Source organism: Bufo gargarizans, chromosome 2 (assembly GCF_014858855.1).
Source record: "Bufo gargarizans isolate SCDJY-AF-19 chromosome 2, ASM1485885v1, whole genome shotgun sequence".
NCBI lineage: Eukaryota > Metazoa > Chordata > Amphibia > Anura > Bufonidae > Bufo > Bufo gargarizans.
The window spans coordinates 518,840,064-518,853,497 of record NC_058081.1 but is presented as its reverse complement, the minus strand read 5'-3'; the positions used below and the strand labels follow the sequence as shown (position 1 = coordinate 518,853,497).

At 48.5% G+C, this 13,434-nt stretch overlaps 1 protein-coding gene across 4 annotated transcripts in view; it reads right to left on the bottom strand.

The window, feature by feature from the left end:
- Nucleotides 1-12,234, bottom strand: part of CACNA2D4 (calcium voltage-gated channel auxiliary subunit alpha2delta 4) — a 234,855-nt gene extending 222,621 nt beyond the window's left edge. For 3 of the 4 annotated variants that reach the window (XM_044281371.1, XM_044281373.1, XM_044281374.1), the window contains exon 1: nt 11,998-12,233. In XM_044281371.1, coding sequence (XP_044137306.1) covers nt 11,998-12,101 — 104 coding nt within the window. In that variant the 5' untranslated portion in view covers nt 12,102-12,233. Of the gene's footprint in view, nt 1-11,997 lie in introns of all 4 variants that reach the window. The other variant, XM_044281372.1, reaches the window with a different exon arrangement.
- Nucleotides 12,235-13,434: the final 1,200 nt, after the last annotated feature.

Sequence of the window (13,434 nt, the reverse complement as noted above, 5' to 3'; positions counted from 1 at the left end):
CGGAACAAAATGGGGTTCCGATCCGTGCTTCCGTTCCACAAAAAGATAGAACTTGTCCTATCTTTTTGCGGAACGGACAGATCACAGACCCATTCAAGTGAAAGGGGTTGCGATCCGCATGCGGATTCCCCACGGTCTGTGCCAGTGCATTGCAGACCGCAATTTGCAGTCCGTAGCACGGGCAGCACACGTTTGTGTACAACAGGCCTAAAGGTGTTTTATACTGATGACCTATTCTCAGGATAGATCATGGGGATCTAAGTCCCAGCAGCCCCATCAATCAGCTGTCTGAAGAGGCAGCTTTCCAAGCACAGCGCCATCCACTGTATAATGGCTGTGTGTGGTATCACAGCTCAGCCCCATTCACTTGCCTAGGCCATGTGAGCGATGGACGTGTATTCACTGGCCTAGGAAGAGGCTGTACGGAGCACATTGTTGCAGCAAATACATGTGCAGACTCATGCAATATATGACCTAGTATGGATTACTATTTCTGCCACCATCACTGCCGGTCTTCTGCCCTGACAGTGTGTCAGTCTTCACTGTGATCCTGGCATTTGATTTATAAACCTGGATGGGACCTGTAAACCAGTCTTCAGTTTTCTTGGGTAGCAGAGGATGGAGTTGCACCCACACACTGCTGCCAGAGATGCGTGTAACTTACTAATTGTAAATTCTAAGACTACCAATAACTGAATGTGTTACTTGCATTTTTTTATGCAGATTTTCCACAGATCTCACCCTTGCATTGAAAAAGGTGAAATCCGCACAAAAGAATTGGCATTCTGTGGATTTCAAAATCCAAACGGCAGGTCAATTTCTGCACAGAACGAAAAAGCAAAGTGTGCATGAAGTTTGCGAAATCTCATACACTTTGCTGCTAGAGTATTACCCTGATGGTGAGCCATGGGGCCAGTGCTTTGTGGAAACGCAGAATATAGAAAATGCTGCGTTTTTCACGCAATGCAGAAGCGATGCGTGAAAATTAACGCTCATGTACACAGACCCATTGAAATGAATGGGTCAGGATTCAGTGTTCACGTCACACATTGCACCCATGCGGAAAACGCGCTCGTGTGATAGGGGCTTAAGAAAAACACCTAGGAGCCAATGGTTCCTAAACTGAAAAATTTAGGAGCCAAATAAAATTGTTAGGCGCCAAATTTATACAATACATATAACTATAATAAAAAAGACTTGGAGGAGGAAGTGAGACTCAGGTCACAATAGTGAGCCAGCTCTACACACCGCATACTGCCAGCACTATGAAACATATAGGAGAATTAGAACTGGCTTAGTTTCCACTTTTCATTTTCCAAAGGAGCAGTCAAAAATGAAAAGTTATACCTGATTGGCTGCTATGGGGCAACTAAGCCAGTTCTACTTTACACCAGTTTCATAAATGACCCCAAATGTCCATATACTACCCCTACATTGTGCTCCCAGTAATAATTCCTGTATAGTGTCCCCAAAAGTAATGTCCCCTAATATGTCCCTGTAATAGAAATGCAGCTACAGTGCCTCTAGCATTAATATCACCTATTTTACCCCTAGCAAAAATGCCATTATAGTGCTCCCAATATTAATAATGTTCCCTATAGTGCCTTCAGTAATAATGCCCCTGTACAAAAAATACTGCTACATTGCCCTGGTATTGTAATGTCCCATATGGTGACCCCATATTTAAAAAAAATGCCCTGGTAATGCCCCCTATAGTCCCTCAGTATTAAAAGTCCCCAGTGCCACTAGTAATGCCCCCCTACTGTCACCAATATTAAAAATGCCCACAATAATGTTGCCAGTTATGTTCCCCACAGTGCCCCTCCATCAGTAACTCTTCAGAAGTATTGTCCCCCACAGTGTTCCTCCAGTAGTAATGTCCCCCATAGCAATGCCCCCCCCCCACAGTGTCCCCCAATAGCAATGCCCCCCCACAGTGCCCCTCCAGAAATAATGTCCCCACAGTGCCCCTCCAGAAGTAATGTCCCCACAGTGCCCCTCCATCAGTAACTCTTCAGAAGTATTGTCCCCCACAGTGTTCCTCCAGTAGTAATGTCCCCCATAGCAATGCCCCCCCCCCACAGTGTCCCCCAATAGCAATGCCCCCCCACAGTGCCCCTCCAGAAATAATGTCCCCACAGTGCCCCTCCAGAAGTAATGTCCCCACAGTGCCCCTCCAGAAGTAATGTCCCCACAGTGCCCCTCCAGAAGTAATGTCCCCACAGTGCCCCTCCAGAAGTAATGTCCACACAGTGCCCCTCCAGAATTGTCTGTCACCCCTGATGAAGCCAGATTAGCTGACGAAACATGTTGGGGGACAGCCTCATGTTTTAGACTCTGAAATCCGTGTCAGTTCCAACTACAAGTACCAATAGCAGAGCATGTCCTGTTTCTTTAGTGTTTGCACATGGAACCCTCTATGGCGATATAGATAGGACAGTGCTATATAGATCTGCTAACACAGCAACAAAGTGTGTGAATGTACGGGGTGTGCACCCCCGGCTCCCATTCCAGCTAGGATACTAATGCTGTAGTACTGACAGGACATCTGATAGTTTTAATTCCTTTTGAGCTCACTTTCTTCTCATCCAGAAACTCTTAGTAAACTTAATAAAAGTTAAGTTTTAATATCTGGGACAAGTGAGGTTAATAGCCTAAATAGGCCTGAGTTGTTGGTTAATAGTAAACCCTTCCCAGATAGGGTCTTATATTTTTGTTTAGGAGTCCAATGAGTTCTGAAGCATTTGGCTGAATATAAGCAGATAATATTGCTCGAAACACTTCAGAATTCATCCTGCTGCTTTTGTCAGCAGTCACATCATCAATAAATACAAGAGAACCAGTTCCATTAGCAGCCATGCATGCCCACGCCATGACACTACCACCACCATGCCTCACTGATGAGGTGGTATGCTTAGGATCATGAGCAGTTCCTTTCCTTCTCCATACTCTTCTCTTCCCATCACTCTGGTACAAGTTGGTCTTGGTCTCATCTGTCCATAGGATGTTGTTCCAGAACTGTGAAGGCTTTCTTAGGCTACTTTCACACTAGCGTTCGTCGGTCCGCTCGTGAGCTCCGTTTGAAGGGGCTCACGAGCGGACTCGAACGCCTCCGTCCAGCCCTGATGCAGTCTGAATGGATGCGGATCCGCTCAGACTGCATCAGTCTGGCGGCGTTCAGCCTCCGCTCCGCTCGCCTCCGCACGGACAGGCGGACAGCTGAACGCTGCTTGCAGCGTTCGGGTGTCCGCCTGGCCGTGCGGAGGCGTGCGGATCCGTTCAGACTTACAATGTAAGGCTACTTTCACACTAGCGTTCGGGCGGATCCGTTCTGAACGGATCCGCTCATATTAATGCAGACGGTGGCTCCGTTCAGTACGGATCCGTCTGCATTAATAACTTTAAAAAAATTCGCAAGTGCGCAAGTAGCCTGCGCGGATCCGTTCAGACTTTCAATGTAAAGTCAATGGGGGACGGATCCGCTTGAAGATTGAGTCAATTGGTGACATCTTCAAGCGGATCCGTTCCCATTGACTTACATTGTAAGTCTGAACGGATCCGCACGCCTCCGCACGGCCAGGCGGACACCCGAACGCTGCAAGCAGTGTTCAGCTGTCCGTCTGTCCGTGCGGAGGCGAGCGGAGCGGAGGCTGAACGCCGCCAGACTGATGCAGTCTGAGCGGATCCGCTCCATTCAGACTGCATCAGGGCTGGACGGCTGCGTTCGGGTCCGCTCGTGAGCTCCTTCAAACGGAGCTCACGAGCGGACCGACGAACGCTAGTGTGAAAGTAGCCTAAGTCAATGGGAACGGATCCGCTTGAAGATGTCACCATATGGCTCAATCTTCAAGCGGATCCGTCCCCCATTGACTTTACATTGAAAGTCTGAACGGATCCGTGCAGGCTACTTGCGCACTTGCGAAATTTTTTAAAGTTATTAATGCAGACGGATCCGTACTGAACGGAGCCACCGTCTGCATTAATATGATCGGATCCGTTCAGAACGGATCCGATCAAGCGCAAGTGTGAAAGTAGCCTTAGATGTCATTTGGCAAACTCTAATCTGGCCTTCCTGTTTTTGAGGCTCACCAATGGTTTACATCTTGTGGTGAACCCTCTGTATTCACTCTGGTGAAGTCTTCTCTTGATTGTTGACTTTGACACACATACACCTACCTCCTGGAGAGTGTTCTTGATCTGGCCAACTGTTGTGAAGGGTGTTTTCTTCACCAGGGAAAGAATTCTTCGGTCATCCACCACAGTTTGTTTTGTTTTTTCAGCCTAATGATGGCTTGCTTCACTGATAGTGACAGCAATTTTTGTGGTTTGGATGCGGACCCATTCACTTCAATGGGGCCGCAAAAGATGCGGACAGCTGTCTGCATCCGTTGCTCCGTTCCGTGGTCCGCCCCAAAAAAATATAACCTGTCCTATTCTTGTCCGTTTTGCGGGCAAGAATAGGCAGTTATATTAATGGCTGTCCGTGCCGTTCCACAAATTGCAGAACGCACACGGACGCCATCCGTGTTTTGCGGATCCGCAAAACACAACAGTCGTGTACATGTAGCCTAAGGCCTCATGCACACGACCGTTGTGTGCATCCGTGTTCGTTGTTCCGTTTTCCATGATTTTCTGCGGACCCATTGACTTCCGTTGAAAACTCGGAAAATGCACCGTTTGTCATCCGCGTCCGTGATCCGTGTTTCCTGTCTGTCAAAAAAATAAGACCTGTCCTATTTTTTTGACGGACAACTGTTCGCGGACCCATTCAAGTCAATGGGTCCGTGAAAAAACACGGAGGCACACAAGATTGTCATCCGCGTCCGTGATCCGTGTCCGTTTTTTTCCTATCATTTTCAAGGCAAACTTGACTTAGATTTTTTTTTTTTCACTTTTCTGGTCTGGTGATCCTCCAAAAATCAAGGAAGACACACGGAAGAAAAAACGGACACGGATCACGGAACAACGGAACCCCGTTTTGCGGACCGTGAAAAAATACTGTCGTGTGCATGAGGCCTTAAAGAGGACCTTTCACCAGAATAAAACTTCTAAAGTAACTATACAGGCATGTAGAGCGGCGCCCAGGGACCCCCCTGCACTTACTGTTATACCTGGGCGCCGCTCCGTTCTCCCGTTATTACCTCCGGTATCTTCATAGTTAGGCTCCACCCAGGGGAACCTGCCGTCGGCTCATTCTCCCATGCTGTAGCGCTGGCCAATCACAGTGCTCAGCTCATAGCCTGAGAGAGAAAAAAGCCTCTCAGGCTATGAGCTGAGCGCTGTGATTGGCCAGCGCTGCAGCACGGGAGAAGGAGGCGTCGGCAGGTTCCCCTGGGTGGAGCCTAACTATGAAGATACCGGAGGCAATAACGGGAGAACGGAGCGGCGCCCAGGTATAACAGTAAGTGCAGGGGGGTCCCTGGGCGCCGCTCTACATGCCTGTATAGTTACTTTAGAAGTTTTATTCTGGTGAAAGGTCCTCTTTAAACTGGGAAAATCCTCATCCCAGTTATAGTAGATAAGTATAGAAATGGAGGCCGCAATGGGAAATACCATTTGCCTTATAATGACATTACTAGCTAAGGGCTCGCTCACACTAACGTGTGCTGCCCATTTACGTATTGCAGACCGCATTTAAGGATCCGCAATAAGCAGGCACCGTTCCGTGGCCATTCTGCATCACGGATGCGGACCTATTCACTTCAATGGGTCCGCAAATCCGGAGATGCAGAACGGAAGCAAGGAACGGAACACTACGGAAGCACTACAGAGTGCTTCCTGGGGTTCCGTTCCGTGCCTCCATGCCGCAAAAAGATAGAACATGCTCTATCTTTTTGCGGAACGGAGGGATCGCGGACCCATTCAAGTGAATGGGTCAATGATCCCCATGCGGCTTCCCCACCGACGGTGCACTATGCTACAGTGGGTCACCTGCAGCTGGCACTCTGCTACTGAGGGATCACCTGCGGCTGGCATGCTGCTACTGAGAAATCATCTGCGGCTGGCACGCTGTTACTAGGGAGCATCACTTGAGGCTGTCACACCTCTACTGAGGACACCTGCGGTTAGCATGTTGCTAGCGGAGCCAACTGTAGCTGACACGCTGCTACTGGAGGTCACCTTGGGCTAGTACACTGGGACTGGCACACACAACTGGGGGGGGGGGGGGTCACCTGCAGCTGGCATGCTGCAACTGTGGGGGGGGGGAGATCACCTGCGGCTGACACAACACAACTGGGAGGTCACCTGCGGCTGGCACGCTGCAACTGTGCTGTGGGGGGTGAGATCACCTGTGGCTGGCACACACAACTGGGGGGGTTACCTGTGGCTGGCACGCTGCAACTGTGGGGGGTGAGATCACCTGCGGCTGACACAACACAACCGGGAATTCACCTGCGCCTGACACGTCGCAACTGGGAGGTCACCTGCGCCTGACACGTCGCAACTGGGAGGTCACCTGGGCCTAAAACGCAGCAACTGGGAGGTCACCTGGGCCTGACACACCGCAAATGGGAGGTCACCTGGGCCTGACACGCCGCAAATGGGAGGTCAATGGCGGCTGACATGCTGCAACTGGGAGGTCAACGGCGGCTGACACACCGCTACAGGGGTCAACGGTGGCTGACACACCGCTAAATGGATCAAGGGCGGCAGACACACTGCGACTGGGGGCGATGACCTGTGGCTGACAGGCTGCTACTGTGGTATCTACATGCTTTAGACTTTTCCTACTCTCAGTGGCATCCCTCCCCCATAGGTTTCCATGCTAAAAACTGTATACTGTATTTACTGGATAAGTCTGAATAGAATACCACCATATACTATAAAAAAAAGAAAAACGGAAACTCTGGTGGATACCTGCCTGACAGAAGCAAAGAGAACACTCTATGGGTCTATTAATGTATGTGCCAGGAGCTCTCCTGTACATACAGATGCAGTGTGGCAAGACCGTATAGTTCAGGATGGGTTTTCACACTCCACATGTAAACAGCATTGTTCCCATTCACTGACTGTAAGCAAAGATATAAAAAGTTGCAGAACTTTTCATATACATAAGTCTGAAGCAATCAATGCTGCAGCCCTATCATTTTGGGAATCAATTTGTGGGTCCAGTTCCAGACCACCCGAGAGGGAAAGGAACGGGTAAGTCATTCAGATTTTTAGAAAAGAGCGCCTTACACAAGAACTGTGCGATTGCCCCCGGCTGCAGGGAAGTAACCAGAGGAATAACAGAACGTGGTGTTCCAGGCGCGATGCTCTGCATCTATAGGTTGATTCTCAGCAGTGCCGTATGCGTTGCTATGCTCTCCCTGTACGTGTGAGTGAGCTGCATCTCCCCGTATGTCCCCAATGTGTGAGTGTGCGCCAAATGTCCCAGTTGGGTTTGTCTTTCTCCCTCACACACCTCCCCGGCTCCCCGCGCACAGAGCTGAGACTTCGCAGGATGTAGGCAGTAAACAGCCGGTTCTCCTTCCAGAGCTGCCAAATTATGTTTTTATACTTAGATAAATGTAAAAAAAAAAATCATATCTCACTGAAAAACAACTTAAGGAAACATCACATATGGAAGGGAAGTGCTTATAGTGCGGAGCAGGAGGGGTTAACAGTATGCCGTAGCCAGGTAGCCCACTCTCACCGCAGAAATGTTGTGAGACTAAAGCCCAACATGTACCGACAGCTGGTCTGTTGGGGGTTGTAGTACTATAACATCTGGACAGACACAAATTGCACACAAGATATAGACATCTGCTTATTGCTTGTATAGAAGCTGTCATTCTACAAGCATGCAGGCAGTTAAGAGGTTAAACCCGAGTAGTAGGTGGGAGTTAACCCCCCCCCCCCCCCCACCATTAGCAGATTGGAACCTAGATGTTAACCCTTTACTAAGCATGAGAAACATTATTTGTGGCTACAAGGTTTTGATGGCAAGGGAGAACTTTAGATATGGGAGAAATCTGGACCTGAAGGGGGACACTTAAAGGGCCGTCACCTCAAAGTTGCCAATTTAATACAGTTCTGGAGCAATAAAAGAGGAACAGCAGATATCAGAGACATATGGATGTAAATGTCTATGGGGGTTTTCAGCCACGGAGATATGTGACAAAGTAGTCATCATGGGGGGCTGGGAGGATTCTGTACTGCTGGTAATAGAGAGTGAGGTTCAGCTACATGGCGATCTTGGGCCAACAGTGTTGGATTTTTTGCAGTCATGGCACATATGCGAGCCGTGCTGTGACCTAATTCATGTTTATGCCAGCAGCGCTACACTGCAATCCCACTGCGATCTTTGGGCGCGACTGCTGTCATGTGACCAAGATCCGCGCATAGCTGAACCCTATAGGATTGCATTCACCTGTACTACAGCCAGCCTCCCCCAACCCTGAAATGACTGGTATCAGGGAACAATAAATTATATTCACTTGTCCTGTACATGTAGGTGTTGAAGCAGATGCGGGACGGTAGGTAGAGGGGCAAAAAGGAATGATTAAGAATCACGGATGAATAAATGTCAGTATAGCGTGTTGGGGTGGCTCATGTTAGCACAGCTGCAAACAAAGGGGTTGTATGAGAATAAAAGAAAAGATTTGCTTTATCCTCCCAGAAACATCAGCCTGTGCCTGGCACTCCATTGAACGGGGCTGAGCTGCAATACCAGTCACAGCCATACACAAAAGTGGTGCTGTTTCCCCAAACATAAAAAACAGATCCTTCCTTCTAATCGCATACAATCCTTTCAAGCTCTGACTCGGATATGACTTCTACCATGTGTCTGTGCATAAAGTACTGCAACTTTCCCACTCATGTCACAGATAGCAAAATAAATTATCCATTGGCGTAACAGTCGCACGTCATTCGCTCTAACATCTCCGGGGAAATGAATTCATATCCTGGCTGGCATCCTGCTCCTGCTGGGCACCACATGACACATGTAGCTGTCTGGCAGAGATCTAATGGCGTCTATGTGTCAAAGGCTTAGGCCTGCATCTTCCTGCTGGAGAGTCAATGCTACTGTCAGAGGTGACCCAAAGACGCCACGTAAGCCTACTAATGGCATGTTCTATGAGTGCCATATGCAACTGGCGGCCTCCACCCAGGGCCCTCTATATATCACGTCCCAGGTGTAGGAAATGCCGAGTGGTATAGTGTGGCCTGTGTGTCACGGTTCTCCTACCTGGATAACGCTGGACCCCTGGCTTTGGCTCCGAAGCAATAAATAGGGGAAATAATTGAGGGATAAAAGAATAACTTGAGTCCAGACCTTGAGAAGAAGTTTGCATAAACATTCTCCAAAACGGTTTACAGGTTTTGTCTTGGTTCCAGCAGGCTTTAGCATTAAAACTGGCAGGCAAACTCCACTCTGCTATATCTGTTTCTCTTTGACTCTGCTGTACTGACAGGCTGGCTATATAACTCAGCTTCTTCTGTAGTCTGACTCTAGGTTATGCCAGGGAACTTTCCTCCTGGCTCCTGAGGCTTCAATCTTTGGCCTCAATGGCCGGCAGAGCTTAAGGTGCTCTGGCTGGTGTGGGCACATCCAGCATAGACGTGCCCCTGCACACCTTTCCCCTAGCTGGGGGTAAGCTAGACTGACTAGAACTTCTACCCCCACCCTTCCTGCAGGAAGTAGGGCTTACCCACTTCTCTCCAGAGGGGGGTTAGAATAGAATGGTAAGTTCCACTCTCTCTAACTATAGCTCTGCCATATTTGCTGCCACCTGCTGGTGAACCAGGCACATTACATGAACAGTTACATAACATTAGAAATCCACAGTGTGGAGGACCTGGAATACATTTATAAAATGACATGAGGTTATACCACTAAAGACAGTAGAAAGGTGCAGAAGTGGTAACACCACTCTGGGGTGTTACACATAGGGGTGCACTGGGCCTTGTTGTACCCCTTTATGGTTTTATATGGAGGCAGAAGGCATATTGCACAGGTAAAGGAAGCATTGTTTCTTCGGGAGAATAACGCCCAATATGGCACCTAATGGAGTCTGTAGTGGTATGCAGAGTCCCTACTACTCCATAATACAGCCCCCTGCACATGATCCATGTAATAAGCACTACAATGCATAAGAAGGCACTACAGAGGGCAGGGGCGTAGCTATAGGGAAAGCAGGGGAAGCGGCTGCTTTGGGGCCTGAGCTCAGAAGGGGCCCATCCAGGAGGAGAACTTAAAGGGGTTGTCTCATATTTTCATCCCGGAAGCCCCCCTGAGTCTAGCATCGGAGCATCTCATGCTCTGATGTGCTCCCTTGCCCTGCGCTAAATCGCGCAGGGCAAGGGTTCTCTTGTTTTCAATAACAGACTGCCGGGTGGAAACTTCCGCCCGGCAGTGTGTTCGGTGACGTCACCGGCACTGATGGGTGGGCTTTAGCGGTGCCCTGGCAGCCAGCCCCATGGAGGGCCCTGGTACGTCACCGGATCTCAAAAAAATGCCTTTGCCCTGCACGATTTAGCGCAGGGCAAAGGAAAGCATCGGAGCATGAACTGCTCCGATGCTCCTGTCAGGAGGGCTGCCGGGGTGAAAATGGAGGTATATCCGGGTTCAGCTCTGAACCCGGACAACCCCTTTGATGATTTTATTGTCAGAGCCCCCTCAAGGGTATTATACAATGACATTACATACAGTGACACTGTATGAAACGGACGGAGTGGCTACCTAGACTCGTCTGAAAGACTCACAAATTTGCAAAGGGGCCCTGTCATTTCTAGTTACACCACTGACAGTGGATGCCCAACCTGCAGCCCTCCAGCTGTTGCAAAACTACACCTCCCAGCATGCCAGGACAGCCTACAGCTATCACAGCTGGAAGGCCACAGGTTGAGCATTCCTACCATAGATCAAAGATCGCTTTGATCAAAGATCGCGTGATTTCCGCGCGGTTGCAATGCGTGACGTGAACGCATAGCACCCGCACTGAATCCTGACCCATTCATTTCAATGGGTCTGTGTACATGAGCGTTGTTTTTCACGCATCAGTTCTGCGTTGCATGAAAATCGCAGCATGTTCTATAGCAGGTGCGGGTGCGATGCGTTTTTCACCGATGATTGCTAAGAGATGCTGTTTGTAAACCTTCCGTTTTTTATCACGCGCGTGGAAAACCCATCAAAACGCATTGCACCCGCGCGGAAAAAAATGAACAACCGAACGCAATCGCAGACCAAACTGACTGAATTTGCTTGCACAATAGTGCGAGTTTCACTGAACGCACTCTGAACGCATCCTGAGCCAATCCGTCACGCCCGTGTGAACCTAGCCTAACAGGTATAAAGCAACATATACAATGTAATATCCTCCCTGTGTAGGGTAGGATAGGGTTGAGGCATTTGGGCAGTAAGAATGAGGTGAGGGCAGATGGGTACCAAGGCAAGGTAAAAAGTTGGCAGACAGGTGAGGGTAGGTAGGCTTTTGCCAGAGGCAGCTGAGAAGTAAGACATACAGATACAGGCTCGGACTGGCCCACAGGGGTACAGGGGAATCCCCCGGTGGGCCCCTGAGCAAAGTGGGCCCCTAGTCTCCCACCCCCTGCTCAAGTGGCACATAACACGGTAGACTTACTGCACTACATACATACATACATACATGTACAGCACCTCAACCAGCCTATGTTCATATAAAAAACTTGTTATATTATTTATTATATTTGAATGTATCTATATGGTGGGCCCCCAAAATAAATTTTACTGGTGGGCCCTAGGTACCCCAGTCCGACACTGTACAGATACATGGGGTAGGGGTGGGCAGATGGCAAAGGTATTACAGAAACATCTTTATAGACAGCTAGCAGAGCTCAGATGCTATAGGGCAAGGGTGGCAGAGACAATGTAGGACCTGGTTGCCAGTCATTGAGATTATGCAGGCAGCTATATAGAAGGTATGGGGATGGACCTATAGGGCAGGCAGTTAGCAGGGGCCACCTGAAACATTATGGGACAGGTATAAGGGCGATATCATCTGCAGCTTGGAATAATGTAAAGTGTAAACTCACGTCTCAGGTGAAATCCCAGTCCTCCTTTTGTGGTCGGGTCGGGGTCCCGCGCATCCCTGCAGCAGGATCCAGAGCAGCAGCGCCCGGCAGTAACTCCCCCACATCCTGCCTCCCGGGGGCTCAGGCCATGGGTGAGGGGCACAGGGCAGCACAGACCCGCTGACAAGTTCTCTTCTCTCTTACTCCGGCTGTGCTTCGTCTCTGATTTTAGATAATCTGCACGATCCGATCCAGGGATTACACCCGACCAATCATCGCCGATCACCGCCCCCTGTGGTGCTGCCGCCGGCCCCTCATCAACCTAATGGGATTAGCAAGACACAGCTCCGGCACACAAGGGGTGCGGGCGTGCGGGCATGTCACCAGTATCGCGATAGATAAAGTATGCAACTTCTAGCAGCAAGCCGATGAGCTGAATGCAACCAGCAAAGCGGACGCGAGCCCTGTGGGCATAGCAGTCTCATCCCCATCACTTTACTGCAGGAATCCCAGAGATGTCATGTCTGTCATCCCTGGGGAGGTGGAAGGCTAACATGTCACCTACTGCACACAACTGTCTAGAAATGCTCCTATACTGTGTCTGCCTACCAGCCTATAACACAGGGTGTAGCTAGTGGGACATTTCTCCTCTGATCCACCACATTCCTGATGAAGCTTCTGTTCCCTGGGTGCTAGTTACCACCTCACTCTTCTTCTGAACCTCTGCCATGCCAGTGTTATTTTTTTAAAGAGGTATACCCCCTACATAAAGTGAAGGAATATCTTTAGTATATGTTATCACTTCCTGATCAATGGAGGTCTCTAATGCAGTGCTCCTTGTGGCACTTTCACCAACAAAACATAATAGTATAATACTGCCTCTATGTACTACAATATAAGTTAATATAACTGCTATAATAATGCCCATATGTACTACAATAGAACTCCTATAGTACTGCCTCCTATATGCAAGATAACTACTATAATACTGTGCCTATGTACAGAATATAACTACTAAATACTGCCTCCTATGTACAAGAATATAACTACTATAATACCGCCACCTATGTACAAGAATATAACTACTGTAATACTGTTCCCTAGGTAGAAGAATATAACTACTTTAATACTGCCACCTATGTACAAGAATATTACTACTATAATACTGCCCCCTATGTACAAGAATATAACTACTATAATACTGCTCCTATGTACAAGAATATAACTACTATAATACTGCCGCCTATGTACAAGAATATTACTACTATAATACTGCCCCTATGTACAGAATATAACTACTAAATACTGCCTCCTATGTACAAGAATATAACTACTATAATACCACCACCTATGTACAAGAATATAACTACTGTAATACTGTTCCCTAGGTAGAAGAATATAACTACTTTAATACTGCCGCCTATGTACAAGAATATTACTACTATAATACTGCCCCCT